Source organism: Pongo abelii, chromosome 15 (genome assembly GCF_028885655.2).
Source record: "Pongo abelii isolate AG06213 chromosome 15, NHGRI_mPonAbe1-v2.0_pri, whole genome shotgun sequence".
Lineage (NCBI taxonomy): Eukaryota > Metazoa > Chordata > Mammalia > Primates > Hominidae > Pongo > Pongo abelii.
In genome coordinates, this window is record NC_072000.2 from 85,514,958 (window position 1) to 85,536,950 (window position 21,993).

The 21,993-nt window shown below is 42.7% G+C and overlaps 1 protein-coding gene and 2 pseudogenes across 4 annotated transcripts in view; all 3 read right to left on the reverse strand.

The window, feature by feature from the left end:
• Positions 1 to 294: 294 nt before the first annotated feature.
• LOC112128785 (dynein light chain 1, cytoplasmic-like) lies at positions 295 to 760 on the reverse strand (annotated as a pseudogene).
• A 12,330-nt stretch (positions 761 to 13,090) lies between these two features.
• Positions 13,091 to 16,421, reverse strand: LOC100453381 (uracil-DNA glycosylase-like; annotated as a pseudogene).
• Positions 16,422 to 19,812: 3,391 nt separating this feature from the next.
• STON2 (stonin 2) overlaps positions 19,813 to 21,993 on the reverse strand; it is a 168,435-nt gene continuing 166,254 nt past the window's right edge. For 3 of the 4 annotated variants that reach the window (XM_024231938.3, XM_054530334.2, XM_054530336.2), the window contains one exon: positions 19,813 to 21,989. In XM_024231938.3, the coding sequence (XP_024087706.3) occupies positions 21,906 to 21,989 (84 nt within the window). In that variant the 3' untranslated portion in view covers positions 19,813 to 21,905. The remainder of the gene's footprint in view (positions 21,990 to 21,993) is intronic. The other variant, XM_054530338.2, reaches the window with a different exon arrangement.

Consider the following 21,993-nt stretch of genomic DNA (forward strand, 5'->3'; position numbering starts at 1 on the left):
ACACAGTGGGTCAGCCAACTTGGGGTTTGGCTCACTGTGGTTTAGGTCACAGGGTTGTTACTCTGGCTGGGAGCATGCACACAATGGTTGCTCAGTTGGCCTTGGGGTGTGCCTGCCAGGAATGGTTTGCGGGACTTTTTTTTTTTCACATCTGCAACATATTTATTTTTTAAAGGAATGGATTTTGAGAGAAAACAACGTGGGGCAGAAGTATGGAATAGAAAATAAATATAAATGTAGGCTATTTTGCTAATTGTTTTATAACCACAACAAGCTAGTACAGAGAATGCCCTGTATAAAACACAACAAAGGTTCAAACATCGAGGAGTTGCCTTAGCAAGGCTGAAAATTTCAGTCTCTGGTATTTGGAATTTAGGCTGCAGTCCTTGTTTTTGGATGGATCACTGGGTGTGTGGCACAGTCCATGCTTTTAACCAGATTTGAACAGAAGAATGGCCACTTGGCCCAGGTAGAAGTAGATGAAGTGTTTGGTTTCATGTGTCACGTAACTACTGAAGTTCCTCCCCACGATGCAATGCCAGGTGGGATTGTACTTCTTGTCACATTCCTTCTTGATATGAGCCACAATGTTCTTCTCTATGTTGTATTTCTCCAGCGCCTGAGTAGCGCACTCCACTGAGTTCTGTTACATCTCTTCCGACATGTCTGCATTTTTTATCACGGCTTTTCGGTCGCACATGGTTACCATGGAGAAAGGGGCTGGCCAACTGCAACGTTCTCCTGGGAGGTGCCAGCACAGCTCAGGCCCGGCTGGAGCTGCCGTTGCTACTGAAGCCGTGGCACATCTCGGTCTATGGGACTTTCTTCAGCCCAGGATGTGGGCACACAGCTGCTTGGCTGGCCTGGTGATGTGTCTGCCGGGGTGGCCCACAACATGCTTTCTTTGGTTTAGGATGCAGGCATAAAGCTGCTTGGCTGATCTAGGGTGTGTCTGCTCTGGGTGATTCACAGAGTTTCTTAGGCCCAGGACACAGCTGCCCAGTTTCTCAGCTGGCCTGGGGCATGTTTGTTGGGGGTGGTCCCTGAGGTTTCTCAAGCTCAAGACGTGATCACATGGCTTCTTGGCTGGTGTGAGTGCACATCTGCTGAGGATGGTCCAGGGGGCTGTTCCTCTGGCTCAGGATGCTGGTACACAACTGTTTGATTGGCCTGTGGACATGTCTGCCATTGGCGGCCCATGGGGCTGCTTTTCACGCCCAGGATGTGGGCACAAGTCTGCTTGGCTGGCCCAGGGGCACGTCTGCTGGGGGTGGCCCGCAAGTTATTTCTCAGATCCAGTGCATGGGTGCATGACTGCTCTGCTGCCTGTTGGGCACAAGGCTATTTCTCAGACTTATGACATATCTGCATTGCTGCTCAAATGGCCTGGGGTCATTTCTGTGGGTGGTGGCCCATGAGATTATTTCGTAGGCCTGGGCAAGGAGCACAGGACTGCTTAGTCAGCTTGTGGTTATGTCTACTACAGGCAGCCTGCAGGGCTGTTTCTCAATCTAGGACATGGACACACAGCTGGTCATTTGTCCTAGGGGATGACTGTCAGGGGCAGCCCACAGGACTGTTTCTCAGGTCTGGGATTCAAGTGCATGGCTGCTCAGCTGGCTCAGGGGCACGCCCACAAGGGGCAGCCTGCGGGGCTGCTTTTTAAGTCCAGGATATGGGCTCTTGGCTGCTTGGCTGCCCTGGAGACGTGCCACTAGTAGTGACCTACAGGACTCTTTCTTAAGCTCTTATCGCAGACACAGGCCCACTGGGCAGGTCAGGAGCATGACTGTTGGGGGCAGGGGTGCTGTGCTGCAGGGCTAGTTCTAGTGTAGCCACTCTGCTGGCCTAGGGCATCTCAGCTCCCATATGTGGGAGGACACACACTGGTTTGGCTAGCTCATGGACAGTTTGCCCTGGGCGAGACTGGCAGACTTTCTCTAGCTGGATGTATGGTGGTGGGAATTGGTTTCCCTGCTTTGCAGGACCAGAGTTACAGCTGATCCTGGGCCCAAGCTCTGCACAGCTAGGGCTGTGGCATCCAGCTACCCTTGTGGGCTTGGCGTAATGAAAATGGAGCCCCAGTGCTGGGGTGGCTGCTGACCCTGGGAGGAGGGTGCACTCCACAGGTGGCTCTGCTGTCAAGATGGGGCTATGCTGCAGCAGCTTCGCTCACAGGGAGTGGGTGGGGGTGGGGAGTGCACACCTTACCCTCCTAATCCAAGGCAGTGCAGCTGCATGAATTCCCGGTAGCTCTCCAAACGGGGCTCAGGGCTTGTGAAAACTGTGGGGTTCTCCTGTAGAAAGGACTATAGGTGTTTGTCAAGACAATGAAGGCTGGTGGGGATCTGCTTACCTTTTCTCCACAACAGGAAGTCCCTCCTGTCTTCAGGCCATTCCGATTTGGGAAGAGCAGATGGGGCTGTAGAGGCCGGGTGCCTCCATGCTGCTCTTCCGGACTTCTATCACCGCAGATTCATCCCACTCCCCCACTGTATTCCAGTGCTCTGCCTTCAACACTCCAGTCAAAGTGAGCTGTTTATTCATTGCCTTGGGCCTTTCTTGTTGGGAGGAACGAGCAGCAGGTGTCTCTAGTCAGCCATCTTGCTGACATTACTCCTGGCTCCAATTCTTTTTTTTTTTTGAGATGGAGTCTCGCCTTGTTGCCCAGGCTGGAGTGCAGTGGTGCTATCTCAGCTCACTGCAACCTCTGCCTCCCGGGTTCAAGTGATTCTCCTACCTCAGCCTCCCAAGTAGCTGGGATTACAGGCGTCTGCCACCGTGCTCAGCTAATTTTTTGTATTTTTTTAGTAGAGATGGGGTTTCACCATGTTGGCCAGGCTGGTCTTGAACTCTGACCTCAGGTGTCCACCTGCCTCGGCCTCCCAAAGTGCTGGGATTACAAGCGTGAGCCACCACACTCGGCCCTGGCTCCAATTCTTTACCCCTCCCTAAGTGCATACTCTTTCCTTGTGACTTCATAGTACACTAAATAGGTGGAGTATGTTTTCCTACCTCTTTAATCTGGTCTGGCCATGTAACTTGATTTGGCCAATAGAATGTGGGAGAAGTGATAGTGTGCCTTTTTTTTTTTTTTTTTTTTTTTTGAGATGGGGTTTTGCTCTTTTTGCCCGGACTGGAGTGCAATGGCGCAATCTCAACTCACTGCAACTTCTGCCTCCCGGGTTCAAGCAATTCTCCTACCTCAGCCTCCCAAGCAGCTGGGATTCAGGCATGTGCCACCATGCCTGGCTAATTTTTTGTATTTTTAGTAGAGATGGGGTTTCACCATGTTGGTCAGCTGGTCTCAAACTCCAGTCCTCTGGTGATCCACCTGCCTCAGCCTCCCAAAGTGCTGAGATTACAGGCGTGAGCCACCGCACCTGGCCAGATAGTGTGCCATTTTTAAGCCTAGGCCTCAAAAGCTTTATGTGTTTCCACTCTCATTCTTCCCCATGAAAGTGACATATTCAGGCAAGCCTTCTGGTTCCTAGAGGAGGATGAGAGACACATAAAGCAGATCTGTCCTAGCTTAGATGCCCCAGCCATGCATGGCCTGGAGCAGAGCTGCCTGCCAACACTTAGACACCAGAGTGAGCCCAGCCTAGGTCAGCCAACCTCTAATAGACTCACAGATGTGTGACCTATAGTAGAGAAATAACTGTTTTGTAAGCTGCTGAGATTTGGGGTGGTTTGTTGCACAGAAATAGCTAACTGATATAAAATATAAGGCATCAAACATAGAACATGGCATATGGTCATTACCCAACTGATATTAGTGTTCCAGTTATTATGGTTATGTCACAAATTACCTCCAAAATTATTGGCCTGAAACAACCAGTTATTAAGCTCACAGATTATGTGGACTGGCAGTTTGGATAGGGCACAGAGAGAATGGCTTGTCTCGGTTCTTTGGTATCTGGTGCCTCAGCTGGAAGACACTGAGTCTGAGGGCCAAATCATCTGCAGGTTCATGTACTTACGTGTTTTGGTTGATTCTGGCTGTCAGCTGAGACTTTCGCTGGGACTGTCAACTGGAACACCTACATGTAGCCTCTCCATGTGGCCTGGGCTCCCTCACACATAGTAGCTGAGTTCCAAAGGTGAATGTCCTAAGAGAGAGCCAGGCAGAAGCTATATCCTTTATGACCTAGACTTGGAAGTCACATAGCATCACTTCCACTATACTTTCTCAGTTGAAACAGACATAAACTAGTCATAACCCAGATTAAAGAGATGGGAAGGAGACCGCACCATTCGATGGCGGATAGAAGAAATAACATGTGAAACTGAAAATATTGCTGTTCATTGCATTCATTTTGGGAGAACACAGTCTGCCATAGTTAGGCACTTTTATTATTTCTACTATTCTTGTCAAACAGATATACTGATTTTCTCTAAATCCACCATTTACACTTAATTCTGCCTCCTTTACTTACATCAGTGTTCTCTCTACTTGGAATGTACTTCCTTCCTTCACCCTGCCTTGCTCTGCCTTTTGAAGTGGTACCCTTTCCTTCAAGAGCTAGCTGAAAGCATATCCTTTCTCTCAGTCTTTCCCCTGGTTGTAAGAGGTAATTTGATTTCTCCCTGCATTTCCAAAATCCATAACTTTAGCGCCATTTATTTAGCACTTGTTATCTATATCTTGCATTATACAGTATCTTCTTCTCTTTTTTTTTTTTTGAGATGGAGTCTCGCTCTGTTGCCCAGGCTGGAATGCACTGGTGTGATCTTGGCTCACTGCAACCTCCGCCTCCCGGGTTCAAGCAATTCTCCCTGCCTCAACCTCCCGAGTAGCTGGGATTACAGGCACCCGCCACTACGCCCAGCTAATTTTTGTATTTTTAGTAGAGATGGGGTTTTGCCATGTTGGCCAGGCTGGTCTTGAACTCCTGACTTCAAGTGAGCCGCCTGCCTCAGCCTCCCAAAATTCTGGGATTACAGGCGTGAGCCACCACACCTGGCCTACATTATCTTCCTAAATGTAATTCATTTTGAGGGCAAGAAAGACAATATTTTCAAGTTTTAATGTGTACTGCTTAGTAGTTAGACTAATTATTTTGCTAATCTTAAGAATTCCCTAGGCCGGGCACCATGCCTCACGCCTGTAATCCCAGCACTTTGGGAGGCCGAGGTGGGCGGATCACAATGTCAGGAGTTCGAGACAAGCCTGGCCAACATAGTGAAACCCCATCTCTACTAAAAATTAGCCAGACATGGTGGCATGTGCCTGTAGTCCCAGCTACCTGGGAGGCTGAGGCAGGAGAATCGCTAGAACCCAGGAGGCGGAGATTGCAGTGAGCTGAGATCGCGCCACTGCACTCCGCCCTGGGTGACAGAGCGAGACTCCGTCTCAAAAAAAAAAAAAAAGAATTCCCTAAATGATTTTTGTTTTTGTTGATGAGGGTAATATTATAGAGTGGTCAAGAATACCGTGGTCTCACGACAAATGCAGCTTTATAAGCAAAGGTGAAATAGTCATTGCTGGAATATGCAAATGTGGCCCAGCCTCCCAAAGTCATTCCTAGGAACACTTCTGTATGTACTTGCTTACAATAGACATATTACATTTTCCTAAAGTTTCAAGATTAAGGATGTGCTCATTCTCCATAGGGCCTTCAGTCATTCCCTCTTCACTGGTTTTGGTTTTCCGTTTGTTGCTCCTCTTTTTTTCCTCTCAAATACTTTATTGTTTCCCACAGGCTTATCTGTTTTCCTACGCTTTATTGATACTGGGATTAAAATGAAATAGTAGAACATTCCATCACTGCCCCTATATTTTCTAACATATGGATTCATGTTTCCATAAATTCTATGCATCTAATATTTTCATGCACATCTTTAGATCTCCACAAGTTCATAATTTGGGTACCAACTATAGAACTGAAGATGTCACGTACTGTTGTGTAGTTTTCACACTGCATAAAAGGACTGTTTTATAAAGGCAGGGATGAAATCCATTTTTTTTTTTTTTTTTTTGACAGGGTCTTGCTCTGTCACCCAGGCTGGAGTGCAGTGGCATGATCTCAGCCCACTACAGCCTCCACTTCCCAGGCTCAAGGGATACTCCCACCTCAGCCTCCTGAGTAGCTAGGCCTACAGGCATGTGCCACCATGCCTGCCTAATTTTTGTATGTTTTGTAGAGATAGGGTTTCACTATGCTGCTTAGGCTAGTCTCAAACTCCTAGGCTCAAGCAATCTGTTAATCTTGGCCTCCCAAAGTGCTGAGATTACAGGCATGAGCCACTTGGCCCAGCAAAATCCAGCTCTTGATCTACCTGCAACATTCTCTATGTTCTGGTGTGGAGCTTTGTCAGCCAGAAAGTGGGATGCCCTTTTGTAACTCAAACAAAGAGGTCAAGTGTGTTGCTCTTGGCCCTGACGGTAGATGTGATATCAAAACTGTCTTCTGAATGGGTGCTTCTAGAGGGTTGGGACCATATCTCATTTATCTCTATGCCCTTTCAACCTCATGGGGGGCTTAGAGACATTTATTGAATTACTACTATATTGCTCAGCAATTATTCCTAAAGATGACAGAGTGCGCCAAAGATACTAGTTATAACTGTCACCTGAAATGGAATTGACTCACTCACAACCTTCCTGTAGGTGGCAGAAAACCAGAGATGAGAGCTTAAACAAAGATTAGAAGCAGAGATAAAGACAGTAAGTTCCACTATTATCTTTATGACTGTTGGGCAAATTAACTGACCTTCTGTGCTTCAGTTTTTTTTTATCTGTATACCTGTAAAATGAGGATATTTGCAGGTATAAAATGTTTAGTAACCCTCCTTTGTAGGGTTATTACAAGGATTAAATGAAGTAATGCATACAAAACACAAAGCAGAGTGCTGGCCATTGCTGCTGTCACTGTTGAGTAATGTAAAGGAAAGCACATTGAGCTAGCAAAGGAACTCACAGACTAAATGTTAAATATGTAAAATTTATGTGATAAGAGGTTTTGTAGTGGAATGTATGTATTTTGTGCCTTATGTTTAATTAGAAGAAATAAAATGTGTTAAGAGGAGAGACTAGTTAAAAGGAAGGCTCTTGCTCTGTCTTGCTCTGTCACCCAGGCTGGAGTGCAGTGGCATGATCTCGGCCCACTACAACAAGTTACTGTGATGATAAGGATGATGCTTATTGTTCCGAAGGTCAACTTTTGGAGGTACTGTCTCCATATCTATCAGGGCACATTAAAAATACTTCTAACCAGAAACAAATACTTCTAAAAATTTACTGCCAAGATCTAGAGGATTTTGAATCCTCTAGATACAAAATCCCTGAGGTGGGATTCCAGAGGTAACACTGTTGGGAAGCTGAATTAGCTTTGCCGTCATTGAAGCATTAAATGGTTTATAAAGAAAAAGTCTCAGGGCACAGATAACTCAATTCTGGGTTGCAGAGATGAGAAAAGCATTGCCTTCAAAATTCCATCCCTATTTGACCATGTTGCCTTGCCTCAGAGAACATTCCCCGATGGAAGCACTGTCTGCCTGCAAGTAGAAATCCCATTACTTGAATATTTTTGGAAAGGGGTCAAGGACCTTGAGTAGAAATGAGGTCCTTGCATTCATTTAGAAGTAAGTCTTCACCTTTGTGGCGTGTCCTGCGGTTTTGCTCTTATTTTTCTTTGGTTATGCAGCTTTTAATTTTTTTTAATGTTTTTATTGACAAATCATAGACTTTCTTGTTAGCTTTTCCTAAACTGAGCAGCAGACTGATGTCTTGGGTACTCATCAAGTTCATAATTTAAAAATCTTAGGAAAGGATATATTGGTATAGAACTTTTTATTTGGTATTTTGGTAGCAAAATAGCAACTTTTTAAGAAAAACATCAGGGTTTTTGATAGGCTACTTATAGGATAAACATGACCAGGTTCCGCATTTCTAAATCATTCTTTTTCCTTTGTTCCACCATTCAATCTGGTCACTAAGTGCTTGCATTCTTCCTTTGCGTGGAACCTTTCTTTTTCATTGCAATTGTCATTCCCTTATTAGAAGTTGTGATATTGTAAAATAAATATTGGGCCTTCTTCCTGTTTCCTGACATACAGCTTGTAAAACCCTTAGAATCTATGGACTGATAAGGGTATCTTTTAGGTGCTAATGATATGACTGGTGGCTGGGGGTCCCTAGATAGCTTCAGGGTAGGGTCTGGTTACTGGAAAGACTGAGGCAGGATTAGAGGGTTGAGACTTTCAGCCTCATACCCCGATCTCAGAGGGAGGTAAGAGGGGCTGAAGGTTGAGTTGATCACCAAAGGCCAACAATTTAATCAATCATGCCTGCATGATGAAACTCCCATAAGAACCTAAAAGGACTGGATTCAGAGAGCTTCTATGTAGCTGAACATATGGAAGTTTCTGTAGGGGCTTGGACGCTCTGCCCTCCTCCCACACTTTGCCCCATACATCTCTTCCATCTGGTTATTTATTTGTATCCTTTGTAATATTCTTTATAAAACATGAGAAAACAGTGTTTTTTCTGGGTTCTGTGAGCTGCTCTAGGAAATTAATTGAAACCCAGCAAGGAGTACTAAAAACCCCTATTTATAACCAGTTAGTCAGAAACAAGCACAGGCCACAATCCATGGCATCTGAAGTGGAGGGCAATGTTGGGGACTAAGCTCTTCAACCTGTGAGATCTGATGCTATCTCCAGGTAGATAGTGTCAGAAGTGCCTGTTCACTCCAGGTGGATCGTGAACTGGAGGACACCTGGCTGCTGTCCACTGGAGAATCTGCTGCAGAATCCACTGCAGAATTGCTTGATTTCTGGCGAAAAACTCCCACACACCTGGTGCCAGAAGCGCTGAGTGACTGTGTGAGAGTAGAGAACAGGAAAAATATGTCTTGTGTTGTTTTTTTCTATTTCTAGAGTTGGTGTCAGAACTGTTGCATTGAGGAACCGAGTAAGAACGGGGAAAAGTACTTTGGTGTTTTTCCTATTTCTCCTTACAGAAGTGTACTGAGTAAAAGGGGATAGATTTTTTACTGCCAGCAAATTAGAAGGAAACATGCTTGCAGCACTCCTGACAGCACTAACCTTGGAGCTGCAAAGAGAAAGAAAAGCAACAGTAGGGAGAAGACTTTCCAGACTGCAGATCCCCAGTAATGGAAACAGGGGATTGACTTCAAGCGATTACATGAAAGTTTTATTAGAATGCAAAATTAAATTTCAGTCATTTTTAATTGCACATTGATTTGTGTTTGCTGATTCACATTATTTTTGGTGTACTTTGCCACACACGGAGAAAGCCAATTCTCTTAATTAACTATTGCTTTTATAATCAGGAGGACAAATCTAATAAATATAAAACACTAAAAAGCAGCACACAAGTATTAAAGGCAACCAGTGAGATATGCAAAAGGAGTGTGGGCAAAAAGCAATCGACCTGGGCAGATAGAATTGGGGACTGTTTCAGATCTCTAAGATATGTCCCTTTCTCTGCCGCTGCCACCAGGTTAGTCTAGGCTCTCAGGACTTCATGCCTGTTAGTGAAGAAGAGAAGAGACAAGAGAGAGGGTAAAGGAGGGGGGAGGAAAAGAGGGGAGAGAAGGTCATGACCCACTGGGTTTGCTCTCCATAGGTGGAGAATAGATTGTATCCTGTTCCTGTCCATATACCTCGACTGTGGCAGGACAGGAAACTATAGGTATTTGGACCTTAATGCTTTCTGAAAATTTTATCTGTGACTTTTGAGACAGCTAAGAAAATTGTGAGTTTTTGTTAGCTCTTTTTTGGAGATTTAAGGCAGATTTCTCTTCTGTTTGTAAAAATTCTTCAATGGGTCCATGACAGGATAAGATGGAATGAACTAAAAATTACTTTGCATAATAAAGGTGGTGTATAATGGAGACTCATTTTACCTCCCATCAAGTTATTTTGTCTGCCATTCCACTCAGTGGGTCTGTGAAGGATGATGTCAAGTCAGAAACAGTCAATTCACGTTGGTAAAACTCAGAATAATTGTGTGACTCATTTTACTCACTTCCCCCACTAACCAAGAACTGGAACACATTGTTCAGGTGGCTGGGATTTACTTGGTGATTACGCTGTCAATGTCAAGGAAGAAACTGAAAAATTAATTGAGGGCCATAGAACAATAAGGTTTGGCTCTTGTGTCCCCACTCAAATCTCATGTTGAATTATAATCTTCAGTGTTGGAGGAATGGCCTGGTGGGAGGTGACTGGATTATGGCAGGGGGATTTTCCCCTTGCTATTCTCATGATAATGAGTGAGGTCTCACAAGATCTGCTTGTTTAAAAGTTTGTGGCACTTCCTGCTTAGTGCTCTCTCCTGCTCTACCATGCTAAGACATGCTTGCTTCCTCTTTGCCTTCTGCCATGATTGTAAGATTGTAAGTTTCCTGAGGCCTCCCAGCCATGCTTCCATACAGTCTGCTAAACTGTGAGTCAATTAAACCTTTTTTCTTTGTAAATTACCCAGTCTCAGGTGGTTCTGTTTTTTGAGACGGAGTCTCACTCTCACCCAGGCTGGAGTGCAGTGGCATGATCTTGGCTCACTGCAATCTCTGCCTCCTGGGTTCAAGTGATTCTTGTGCCTCAGCCTCCTGAGTAGCTGGGATTACAGGCACGTGCCACCACACCCAGCTAGTTTTTGTATTTTTAGTAGACATGGGTTGGCCAGGCTGGTCTTGAACTCCTGGCCTCAAGCAATCTGCCCACCCCAGCCTCCCAAAGTACTGGGATTATAGGCATGAGCCACTGTGCCTGACCTCAGGTAGTTCTTTATAGCCTTGTGAGAACGTTACTAAAAAATAGAGCAACTTTCATTAAGGAAGACTCCATTAGTCTACTTTATGGGCAATTTATGTTATTTTCAATAGTGTTGACTTTAGAATTTAATCCCCATTAAAGATGAGATTTTCAGAAGAGTTTTCAGTTTTCCTCTGGCAGTTAAAGAGACAATGGTCTGGAACTTGAGGAGTTAGCCCATTTACTCAGGCTAGGATCAAAGGAGAAAGATGTTTGAAAAGGATATTCTCTATAAAGTATGGTCAATGAACTTGAGGAGGAGGAATGGGGCTGGGCATGGTGGCTCGCGTCTGTAGTCCCAGTACTTTGGGAGGCCAAGGTGGGAGGATTGCTTGAGCCCAGGAGTTTGAGACCAGCCTGGGCAACATAGTAAGATCCCCTTCTCTACCATAATAAAAATTAAAATTAGCCAGATGTCACCTGTAGTCCCATCTACTTGGGAGTCTGAGGTGGCAGGGTTACTTGAGCCCAGGAGGTCAAGGCTGAAGTGAGCTGTGATCATGCCACTTCACTACATCCTGGGTGACACAGCGAGACTCTGTCTTGAAAAAATTTTTAGAAGTAGAAGAAAGAATAATGTCTGATATTCAGTTAAAAAAAAAACAAAAAACTTCAACAGTCTTTTATTACCAAACTAGCACAGGATTAACTCTAACCCAGCTAACAGCAAAACAGCATCAGTAACAAGATCAAGGATGGAGGTACAAGAACAATAAAGACTGTCTCCTAAAAAACGAATTGGAGGCTGGGGGCAGTGGCTCACGCCTGTAATCCCAGCATTTTGGGAGGCCGAGGTGGGTGGATCACCTGAGGTCAGGAGTTTGAGACCAGCCTGGCCAACATGGTGAAACCCTGTCTCTACTAAAAATACAAAAATTAGCCAGGCATGGTAGTGTGCACCTGTAATCCCAGCTACTTGGGAGGCTGAGGCAGGAGAATCGCTTGAACCTGGGAGGCGGAGGTTGCAGTGAGCCGAGATCGCGCTACTGCACTCTGGCCTGGGCAACAGAGAGAGACTCTGTCTCAAAAAAAATAAAATAAGATAGAAAACGAATTGCGAAAATATATACATATTTGCATAAGTATTTTTTTAAAAAACTAAAACTTTTCAGTGTTGCCGAAAAAATATCGCAAAGTGATTGCAGTCCACAAAAAAACAGCATTTGGCAGTTCGTGCTGCCTTAAAAACCCCAACTCAAGATAACTCTAGGAGAAGCTCACCCCCGCATTTAAGAAAAATGCCTTTTCTCTTCTTCCTTGTTCAAATTCCACTGCTTATTCCATAAAACAACCGAAGAATAACAAGACCCAGGTCACTTTTCTCAGCCCCTGTCTATATGTTAAGGCTCATACCACGGACTATTCCTTAGGAAACTTCACCTCCCCTACAATCAGGACATTGAGCCCTGATTTCTGGGCTAGATTTCTGGAAATCTGCAGAACATCCTCATGCTTCCTTTATGGAGGGGCCTGAGGACTCCTTAAATGATCAAGGGGGCAGTGTGCCTGGCTGGGACTGGAATGCCAGCCAGGCTGGGAAAAGGGTTCCTCTTTTTTTTTTTTTTTTTTTGAGACGGAGTCTCGCTGTGTCCCCCAGGCTGGAGTGCAGTGGCACGATCTTGGCTCACTGCAAGCTCCGCCTCCCAGGTTCACGCCATTCTCCTGCCTCAGCCTCCCGAGTAGGTGGGACTACAGGCGCCCACCACCACAACCGGCTAATTTTTTGTATTTTCTTTTTTAGTAGAGATGGGTTTTCACCATGTTAGCCAGGATGGTCTCGATCTCCTGACCTCATGATCCGCCTGCCTCGGCCTCCCAAAGTGCTGGGATTACAGGCGTGCGCCACCACACCCGGCATTGAAAAGGGTTCCTTTCTAAGCAAAAACACCCGAACACCTTGTAACTGGAAGTCTAACCAGGCAAAACCTAGTAGCAGCAGGTACAATACTAGGGCTGTACCAAAAAGTGCAATCTCCCCCCTTAAACATAAAAGTAAAGGTGGCGAAGACAGCCAAGTGAATATTTGACCTCACCTGTCTTCTGAGAAGTCTGCATATTTTGGACTGAAGCCATGTTGCAGAGAAAGACATTTGGTCACAAAGTAGCCTTTGCTGTATCTGGCTGGATAAAGCTGCCATTCCTGGGCAGCCTACTTCATGGCTGTTTTAATGGAAGCTTTGCCCCCTTACGCAAAGTACTTAAGAATCAATTCAGAAATTTTCAATTCGACTTCATAAATGACAAATACTTTAACAGCAGCTTCTCAAAAACCACCAATGGCAACAGACCACCCATCAGTTGAGGATCACAGCTCCTTCTAGTCTGTGAGCTTCTGGCTGGACTTCTGCAGCAGCTCATTGGTCTTGGAATAAGTGTCTACATCCAAAGAACTCTCTATACACCAACAACCAGAAGAGATGAGCCACCTGCAGTACACAGTGCCACCTCCTATCAGTGGCACCGCCCTCATTCTAAGAGCCCAGAGCAAGAAGACAAGGCCATTCAGTTCAGATTTAGCCAGGACACAACTGCATTGGCAAATGCTCCCAGCCTCTCTCAGGAGAATTGGCTTGATGGAGCTGCACAGTGAAGACGGTGAATAGAACACCTTGTTTGGCCCACCCAGATAAATCTCCATGGCCAGGATGATCAAAACCATCTGTCTGTAGGCAGCGCTTTATACATGTTTTCCAAACTAGGCAGAGATCGCACAGGTCTTTGGACACTAAAGCAGCTTCGTGAGCTTGATAGGGTCTGTGATATGGATCCTGTCCCAGGATGACAACCTCCACACCTCCTATGTCACACATCTGGGTCCAGGTGAAGACTTGGTGTTGGGGAGTATAAACAGTGTAATGTTTTCTTTCTTCTGCAACAAATCCCATTCGTTTTATAGAATATAGTTTTCCGAACTCTCCATTGAGGTGTTTCTTCCAACTCTCACCAAAGACCACAGGTACGTTGTGGGCACGACATCGGCTCACTGCAACATCCGCCTCCCGGGTTCAAGCGATTCTCCTGCCTCAACCTCCTGAGTAGCTGGGATTACAGGTATGCACCACCACACCCGGGTAATTTTGTATTTTTAGTAGAGATGGGGTTTTACCATGTTGGCCAGGATGGTCTCGATCTCTTGACCTTGTGATCCACCCACTTCAGCCTCCCAAAGCACTGGGATTACAGGCGTGAGCCACTGGGTCCGGCCAACCTATCTTGAATTGACTAAATTATATCTATGACAAATTTAACTAGGATAATTAAACAGGTCATTTGTTAATTTGTCAGCTTATGATCACTAACCATATAAGCTGGGTGATTGGCCTTATATTAATAAGCATTAATTTTCATATGTCTGACTTCATTAAATTTGGCATAGTGACACTTTGTTCAAAATTTTTTTTATTAATAATTCATTTTCCTAGCTCAAAAAAGGATATAATCAGTAGAATAACTAAAAACAAAACCTCACCTCTACAGAGATAGCCAGTGTGTAGACTTTATTACATAGGCACATATTAAAAAAAAAACATAAACTAGTTTTACATAAAATTAACCACAATAGTGCAAGAGGTTACACTGAATGAGAACGGATGATGAATGATGGAAAATGCAAGGCTTGGATCAGCTGAATCATTCACTGGATTTTGGGTTCATCCATCCTGATGCACTGAAATTTAGTACAGACATTACAAGAATGGAGGGTGAGGAATGGTGCTTCTCTGTCACCGCCTGGCTACAACACTGATTTTGATTAATCTCTTGAATATGGTAGTTTTCTCCAGGTTCTCATCAAGTAGACATAAAAGTTAAATGAATGCTGGCTTAAGGTCAGAGGAGTTCATATCCCTCTCATCCCTCACCCCTATACTTTAGAACTCTCACACCCAACAGTTTGCTGTTGGGACCTGACTATACATCTGCTTTCCCAGAATGCTCTGGTAGAATACCACTGGGGTTGCTGATCCAAAGCACATGGAGGCGCAACAGTGCTTAAGGCTTCAGTCACAGTGTGGGGCTAGACAGCATCCCCAACTAGAATTGAGGGTTTGATCTGTGGGGGAACACGAACAAGCAGGAAGAGGATGCTGGAATTCCTTACTCTGTCCAGTTGGAATCAATCCAACACATCTGACTACCACAAGTACAACCAGAAAAGAAACTAAAATTACACACTCAAACATACCACGAAAGAGATGCTATTTTGTAGCTTGTACATCGTTTAAAATATTTTTTTAACTACAATTTGATGTTACTAAGAGACAATGAGGATGCAGAGGGGACTGTCCCTTTTCTCTCATCTGGTTTTGCCATAACTTACAAATAGTCCCAGGATGTTTACTGAGTGTCCTCCTTCAATTTTCATATTTTATACAAAATGACATAAGACATATATATATATATAGACCTCATTGATTATCCTAGCATCCCCAGTACTTGGAGGGTTAGACCTACTTCTGTGTCAGGTAGCACCCAAATCCTAACATCTATTTTGGAGACCTGTCTGTGCCTCTTCACGCTCACACCATTGTTCTGATAGATGATGCCGGTGGAACTTCCAAAGAAGCATTCCACCTGATCTTCACCACCCTCTCCGATCCTCTTTTTAAATCTATGTGTGGAAGCAGCAACTGCAGTGTAGAGGATTTGGAAGGTTGTCTGTTTCTGTCGTCTGGGGACATGATAAAAAAAAAAAAAAAAAAAAAGAGATGTGAAAAGGAAAAAGATGGACCAGGTGATTTTTCCAATCTTCAAAATTTAAATTTCTTGGTTCTTATAAACATAGGAAGAGTCACTGAAAGGTGGCACCAACAGATATTTTGTAAAATAACCCATAACTTTAGAGCTGGAAAGAACTTGAAGAAACAATTAATCCAACTTCCTCACTTTTTTGTCTCAGGAAACTGAAGCCCAATTGGGAAAACAGCAACTTACTTAACATAGTGATTGTCTCCATGGCTATGTCCTTTAAAGATTCAGAGAAACCCCAATTTCTCCTTAATAAATCCATTAGGGCATGCCTATGAGTGACTTTAAATAAACAATCCTCAATGTCCTCGTGTCTAGCCTTTCCTCCCTTTAGGGAAGCTGGCTGCTAACACAGCACCTGACCAGAGTAAGACATTTGATAAATATTTGTTGAGTTGAATTAATCCTGCCGTCTATCCCTTTTTACTGTGCAATCTTTATTTTTCCTAGAGCTTCTTACTTTTAAGAGATGGCTTCTAGTTCAAGTATTTTGAGGCTTGGTATCCAATGCTGATTTGTCATCTCTCTAGATTTTACTTTTTCATATTGAAATTCTTTTTTTAGTCTGTTCTCTTATAGCTTTTGTTACATCCAATGATCATTTGCCTCTCTCCAGGCACTACCAAACTCATTACTGTGGATAGTTTCTGCCTTTACAGGCTTAGAATTGCCAGGTTGAGAGAGACATTTTTTTTTTCAATTCTCAAAACAACTAGACTTTCTCCAGCAGATTTGCTAAGGCACACTAGAAGAAATGTAAAAATCTCACATTCTTGTTTTAGTTAATACACGGGAGAATATTACTAATACATACATTTGTTTTCTACATTGGTGGTTGCCTTATACATCTCCTTCACATTTAATTCCTTAAACACATAAATATGAGTCATGATATCTAAAGCCAGTCTCATTTAAACAAGATAAGAAATGGTGGTTTGTGGGGAATTAGCACTTAGACCTTGGTAATGTTTAGAAATCATCTTTAGAAACTTGGTGAGAATGCCCTAATTTTATGTAAAGAGTCGTCATGGTTTTTGAATGGGACTTGGTAGTAAAGTGTGTGAGACAGTGCATTTACCAAATGATATTTTTTTGTGGATTTAATTTTTTGTTAGTTTTGTTTGAAATTCCTGTTAAATTGCATTCTGGACATGACCTAAGGCTAGCTTGTCCAACCCTTGGCCCATGATGGTTTTGAATGTGGCCCAAGACAAATTCGTAAACTTTCTTAAAATATTATGCTATTTTGGCCAGGCGCGGTGGCTCAGGCCAGTTATCCTAGCACTCTGGGAGGCTAAGGCGGGTGGATCACCTGAGCTCAGAAATTCAAGACCAGCTGGCCAACATAGCGAAATCCCATCTCCACTAAAAATACAAAAATTAGCCAGGCGTGGTGGCGCATGCCTATAGTCCCAGCCACTCGGGAGGTAGAGGCAGGAGAATCACTTGAACCCGGGAGACGGAGGTTGCAGTGAGCCGATGTCATGCCACTGCACTCTAGCCTGGGTGACAGACTGAGACGCCGTCTCAAAAAAAGAAAAAAAAAGAAAATGCTATTTTTTGGCCACGTTTTTAAAGCTCATCAGCTGTTGTTAGTGTATTTTATGTGTGACCCAAGACAATTCTTCCTATGTGGCCCAGGGAAGCCAAAAGATTGGACATCCCTGACTAAGGTCTAGATATGCTGGAATTAACATATAATCCTCATTTTTAGAAGAGTTAAAGTTACCACTCCAACTGGGAGAATTTCTATAAGCAGGCTGGATGGTAGTGCTTCCTACTTAAACCAATTTAATATTCCCAAGGCTTTTAAGAAAAAACTTCAGCTCATTCTGTTTTCCCACCACTAAACTTATGGTGAAATATATATCACCTCTGAAATCATGATTTTATCTCACAAATTTTGACCTTACTATCTCAGACCGCCATCTTACTGTAGTGACAAAATAAAGGCACAGTAATGGTCAGCGGTTAGTGCTGGAAGAACAAAGACCTACTGCATGAAGCCTGGTTGTGCACTCTATCAAATGCTTTATTTTCCTACTGACCATTGAAATGGGCAAGGCTCAGGCTCATAGATCTGTTTGACTTGCAGGAACAAAGCAATTAATCACCGTGAATATGGACAGCATCTATGCTACTATGCTTTGGGGCACAAAAATGTTTTTCAATGTGAATGAGGTACATTGTAGTTCAAATTCAGCAGCATATTAAGTGCCTAAGTGCTGACAGGTTTTATTACTTGACTCTGGAGGCAGGAGTAAAAGGAAAGCAAAATTATTTAAGTCCTTCAGGAAATAAAAGCATGCTTGCTGGCTTTATTATGAGTATTTGATGATAAGTAAGGGTTAAGGAGCCTTCCAGTCTCAGGGTCAGTATTCTTTCAGCAAACATTTATTGAATACATACTCATTTTCCTTTATTTCATGAGTATACGTTTGCCCTACCGGCAAGCATTTAAGGTGGCTGAACCCTATTATATTCCAAGCTTTGTGCTAGGTGTTGGAAACACAAAAAATTATATACAGTCCTTGCTTTCATGGATCCCATTTCTCAGAAACATAAGTTTCTAGGGAAATAAACTTACTCCCAGCCACTGGATTTGAATAGAAATCAGTCTCATTTCAAATAAAAAATATTTTAAATCAAACAATGTTCTCAAGGATTATGAACTCTGCCAATAATGCAGGAAGGCACAGTAAGGGAAGAGCCAAATAGAAAAAATGAAACTGTCCAGATAATATTTAATATGAATGAAATGCAAACTTTTGATAAGGAATAACTAGTACTATGTCTGCAAGAGCAGGCAAGGGGGATCATCTAATGGTCTCCCCACAAAGTGCCTCACATTGTCTTGTCTGACATGTCATGAGTACATTTCTTATCTTTTTGCTGTAAAGTCAAAAAGCAGGCCCTAGACTCAAAAGAAAGCACAGCTCTTGATACCATGTGATATCTAATTTATGTTCTAAGAGTAATACTATGTACTGGTAAAATGAATTCATTTTTAATATTTTCACATTATTAACAAAGATTATTTGTGACCACAAAAAAAAAAATGAAAAGTCCAGGTCCAGGGTGGCAAAAGTAGAATCTGCATATCCACAGGTAATTTGCCCAACTGTTTTCTATGTAGGTTATTACATAGTTAATTTGCCCACTTGTGTTTTCTATAGAAGTTATTTAAACCTAGTAAAACACTCATTATGTCTAAAAATATATAGTAGTAGTATCCCCAAACCCCTAAATGCTACCCATAATCAGTTTCCTAAAAACAGTAGAGGGAAAACAAATTTGATGAAATTAAGATGTTAGGTTTTTAAAAATTAATAATAATTTGTGGGTCCAGCATGGTGGCTCACGCCTGTAATCCCAGAGCTTTGGGAGACTGAGGCAGGCTTATCACCTGAGGTCAGGCATTCGAGACCAGCCTGGCCAACATGGTGAAACCCCATCTCTACTAAAAATACAAAAATTAGTGGTGCATGGTGGCGGGCGCCTGTAATCCCAGCTACTCAGGAGGCTGAGGCAGGAGATTTGGAAGGCAGAGGTTGTAATGAGCCGAGATCACGCCATTGCACTCCAGCCTGGGTGACAAGAGCAAAACTTTGTCTCAATAATAATAATAATAATAATAATAATAATACTCTGTCTCAATAATGATAATAATAATAATTTGTTTGCAGAATATAGATAGCATAGAAGGGGTTTTTCCCAACTCTTGGTAAAAAAAAAAAAAAAAAAAGTCCAGGTGCATGTACACAGGAAATGAGAATTTACCATGGGGGTGGAAATAAGCTCCAACAAGCAATCCACATGTGATGCTAGCAGATGAGGCAGAGATCTTGACGGAGTGCTAAGCCTGAGTGACTAAGGAAGGTGCTGGGATGAGCTTCATTTCCCTTGCCAACTCTCCAATCCATTTAGATGTTCTATGAGGAATTAATCTCAAAAGCCTTTAGTACAACAGGGGAAGAGATACGCTTTGAAATTCCTTGACAAAAACCTCAAAGGAACTCCACTGTATTTCAAAGAGCATGAAAAACCACTTATGAAGAAAAAGACAAATGAAGTTAGAGAGTCTTATTACTCTTGAGACTAAACCTATATTTAGAAGGAATCTTGGTAGACATATAGACCAAATCCAATGTAAGATTCCCTTTCACAGCACGTGGGATAGGTGGTTATTTTAACCGTTGGGCATTCACAGGAACAGGAAATTTTACTAACTTGAGTCTATTCCTCTTTAGAACAACTCTTATTAGAAAATTCTTCCTTATATTGAAGCAAACATTTGTCACCTGTAAAGTTCCTCTTTGTTCTTATTTTTGCCCTTTGAAGCTACACAGAATAAATCTAATTCCTCTTCCTTTTTATAGCTCAACAGAAATTTCTAGGCAGCTACTGTATCATTCCCTCCTTGTCTGCACTCCCTTTCCAGCTATACCTTCTGTTCCTTCAGGGAAGCTACTCCCTTGTTCTTGCATCATCAGACTCTTTACAACCCTGGTCACCTGCCTGTGGACACAATCAACTTATTAATGTCTCTCTTAAAATATGATACCCATAATTGAACTCAACCCTCCATTTAGATATGGACTAGATGGAGGGTTAATAAAAGCATATAAGGCTTTTATTAACACCAGCTGAATACATTAGCTTTGTGAATAGCCATGATATATTTCTGATTCAACACTGAACCTCCATTTCTGTAAGGAAATATTTCTCTATAAACTACTGTGAAACCAGGTCTTCCTAACACCGTTCCCATCAACACCACACACGTAAACACACACATCCACAAACACACACTCCACTCTGTACTTAGAGGGTTGCATTTTAAAAACGCAGAATATAGGGGTTTCTCATTAATGCCTATTCAATCATCCTTTTACTTTCAGTCTTAGTTCAGATATTTCAAAATACTGTAACTATTTCTATATCCCAGTATCAATACATATTTAGCTCCAATGATTGTTCATTGAATACATTAATCTTGAATCCATCAGCCAAAAACTGGAGATATTGTTCATTTCTGCGTCATCTACAAATCCAATAAAGTGTGCTTTCTGTCCCCCCATTGTATTCTTCATGGGAGAAAACACTAAGATACAAATAAGAAGCAGAGGTGAGTAGGAACAAATGAAGGAAAAGAAGATTAATTGTCCCAGAAACAGATGAAGAAAAAGAAGATGGAGTCAGCGTTCTGACTCTTGGAATCAGGATATAATGTTCCCAACATTAGAAAAATATGGCTTTTCCATGTCTCTACCCTAGAGATACCTTTTCAATCCAATACAATACTGTGATTATCAAACTCTGAATTTTGGGGGAAAGCTCATTCAAGCTTAATTTTAAAACAGCTTTAAAAATTATCTTTGCAGCTTAAATTTCCTATAAAGTTGGGTTAAAGGGACATGCAACTGTCTGTTGGTCATGAGGTATAAAAAGAACTCCCAAACGCCCCTTACAAATGCCTCAGGTATTATATATATTTGTTTCAGGAATCAGAAGTGGACTGTATTTTTCAGTGTGAATTTGGGAATTCACTGAGATTGAATCTACCTCTTGAACTGAACATCATCTTATATTTAATGTCTCTTTTCTCCAGAATGAAGAAAACTAAGCTTAATTTTGCCTTCCCCTCAACAGCCATTTTGCAGAATGTGGGTCCATTCACAGAATTAAAAAGTCTCCTATTGTGCCTTTTTCCATTGTCTATTGTGACTCAGGATAGCAAATCCTGTGACTGAAACCTTAAAGAGATGGAAAAAGTGTTCCAATCTAAACAATTTAGAGCCTGGAGGGAAATGTCTTGGGAAGCTTAACATTTAAAGAATGGAGACACTTCAGAAAGGTCTAGTAAGACCCAAAGAGGAAATTCGTTTTGCACCTTTTCTGAACCTTTTCTAGACAGAGTAAAAGAGATGGATTCTTAATTAACTTCTCATGACTGCCTTTTCCAGAAACTTATGCGAGTGACAGATGAACATCAGAAGGGAATCGTGCTAACACTGATGTGGGAGGTTCTTTTCCTGACTGTAACAGTCACAACAAACCACATACCAGTGCTGTGAGATAAGCAGAGACAAGACAAGGAGGCTTAATTATACAGTAAGCTCCAACAGTCAGGTGAACCACGTGCTTTAGGCATGACCAGAATCAAAGAGCCTCTCCAAAAGCCACCATTCTCAGGGTTTCCTGGTAAAATACAAGTAACTACAAACAGGAAGATCTGGTACACTATTCCCAACATGGAGTGGCCACAGCAGGTATTGACTGAAACTTCAGCTACTCAGGAAGACACCCTATCATGACTCAGGAAGACACCCTATCATGACTCTGGGATCAGGATTCCTTGCCGCAAGGCTTTGTCACTGCACTCCACACTCCTTGGGATTTTCCATTTCATCTCCTTCAAAGTCCGGCTTCAAACTCTTTTTTTGCTCAATTTCCACCTGC